This window comes from Antrostomus carolinensis, unplaced genomic scaffold (genome assembly GCF_000700745.2).
Source record: "Antrostomus carolinensis isolate BGI_N321 unplaced genomic scaffold, ASM70074v2 scaffold9407, whole genome shotgun sequence".
Classification (NCBI taxonomy): Eukaryota; Metazoa; Chordata; class Aves; order Caprimulgiformes; family Caprimulgidae; genus Antrostomus; species Antrostomus carolinensis.
In genome coordinates this window covers 3,339-5,118 of record NW_010329448.1, presented here as the reverse complement: position 1 = coordinate 5,118, position 1,780 = coordinate 3,339, and the positions used below count along the sequence as shown (strand labels likewise).

The 1,780-nt window shown below is 49.9% G+C and overlaps 1 protein-coding gene across 1 annotated transcript in view; it reads left to right on the top strand.

Annotated features, from left to right (window-relative positions):
- Positions 1 to 961: 961 nt before the first annotated feature.
- Positions 962 to 1,780, top strand: part of LOC104528526 (striatin-interacting protein 1-like) — a gene marked incomplete at both ends in the record, with an annotated part of 4,101 nt that continues 3,282 nt past the window's right edge. The window contains 2 exons of the mRNA XM_010172563.1: positions 962 to 1,031; positions 1,336 to 1,410. Of these exons, the coding sequence (XP_010170865.1) occupies positions 962 to 1,031; positions 1,336 to 1,410 (145 nt within the window). The remainder of the gene's footprint in view (positions 1,032 to 1,335; positions 1,411 to 1,780) is intronic.

The following is a 1,780-nucleotide window of genomic DNA, read 5'->3' as shown; positions in this document are numbered from 1 at the left end:
GGATTTTTGGATCCCCGCGTATCCGGTTGCCTGGGCTGCGGTGCTCGGTCCAGGGGTGGCTCTGACCAGAGGTGACCAACCCCTCCAAGGAGACACCGAGGTGCTGGTGGAGACCCCTGAGCTGTGGGACTGGACCGAGCTGATTTATCCCACAGCTTTTCCATCGTGTTCCCCAAATCTGGTTTCATTCCTGGGATGGCTCCAGCGCTCTCCACTTCCATGGGTGTCCTCACCGGGATGGAGGACACTTCTGAAATGACAGGAGAGGGTTGTGAGGAGATCTCCATGAGCTCTGGGTGCCAGGGAACAGCTCCCAGCCCTGCAGAGCAGCACAGACCCCACCACCCATCGATCTGCCCCTCGCTCAGCAGTGGGTGCTCTGAGATTCAGGGTGGTTTTGCTGTGGGTTTATGTTGATGACTTGTTTAAAGGCAGAAGATGTTTTATTGCTCTTAAGGCTTCTCCTGGATGTTTTTCCCACCTCATCAAAGTTGTTTGGAGTTGTTTCATCCTTACTCTTCACATTTACTGGCATCTCTCCAGTCAGCACTGGGTGGGGATAACCCCAATTTTCACACATCTCTACAAAATGGATGAGCTCTGAGAGCTCCCTGCTCCCACATAACCCACTCCCCACCCTGAGATTAAACACACCCCATCTCCTGCTTTATTTGTTTGTCCTTTTGGGGGGCTGTGGGAGTGTTTTAGAGGTGGTGCAGTGGCAGGAGCTGCCCATCCTGGCGTGGCTCAATGCGGCGGAGCCGGGCTGGAGATGCAGGAGGTGGGTGAGGAGTTGCCATGGTAACATTGACGCTGCTGCAGGTCCAATTTTTTTAATCTCTTAAACAGAAGATCCAGTCCTGGATTCACGAGAGGACGAGGTGAATTGGGAATATCTTGAGGATTTGGGTTTTCCTGGAAAAACTCTTGTAATTTCACTGAATTCTTCCTTTACTTTCAGGGTTATTCGGAGTCTCCAGACCTGGAGTTTGAATATGCAGATACCGATAAATGGGCAGCAGAGCTGTCAGGTAAGAGACTCCTCCTGATGGATTAATTAATCAGCCATAATTCTCTTTCCTGGCAATGATTAGAGGATCTTTTTCAACTCCAGTTTTACTCTGTTGTTGTCTGGAAACACCTCATTCACATTAAAAGAGAAGTGAGATCATATCATTAATATTTTTTTTTAGCTTTGTGCTGGGTGTGGGGTTATTTTTTTTGCATTTCCCTCATCTTGGATAAAACTTCAATTAATGTGCCTGACTTGTGGCTTTTTCCCACACCTTAGTGCACCTTGTTGGAGATTTTCCTCTGTGGTTTTTTTTTTGGCAGAGCTCTACAGCTACACGGAAGGGCCAGAGTTCCTGCTTAACCGCAAGTGCTTCGAGGAGGACTTCAGGATCCACGGTGAGATCCTTCTCTTGGACCTCTTGCTTCACTGGGGAGGGAGAGGGATCCACACAGGGGTTGATGTGTTAATGCTGCCTCAGAAAGCTCAGGCTGGGCACTGAAAATCTTCACGTGGTTTGAACTGGAGACCTCGTTATTGTGCATGGGTTGGTCCCTGAGTGCAGCTCACTGCCTCCAGCCTGTGATGTTGATGTCTGAGGTGGTTCATTGGCTCCAGGATGGCTGCACTGGAACATATTGGCAGCAGCAGGAGGAGCATCCAGCTCATTGCCCATCAGCTGCCAGCACTGGTTTGGATGGATGTGACTCATCCAGTTCAACCAGACGGTCCCTGCGGGTCAATCACACTTGCCTGAGTGTTAATCCC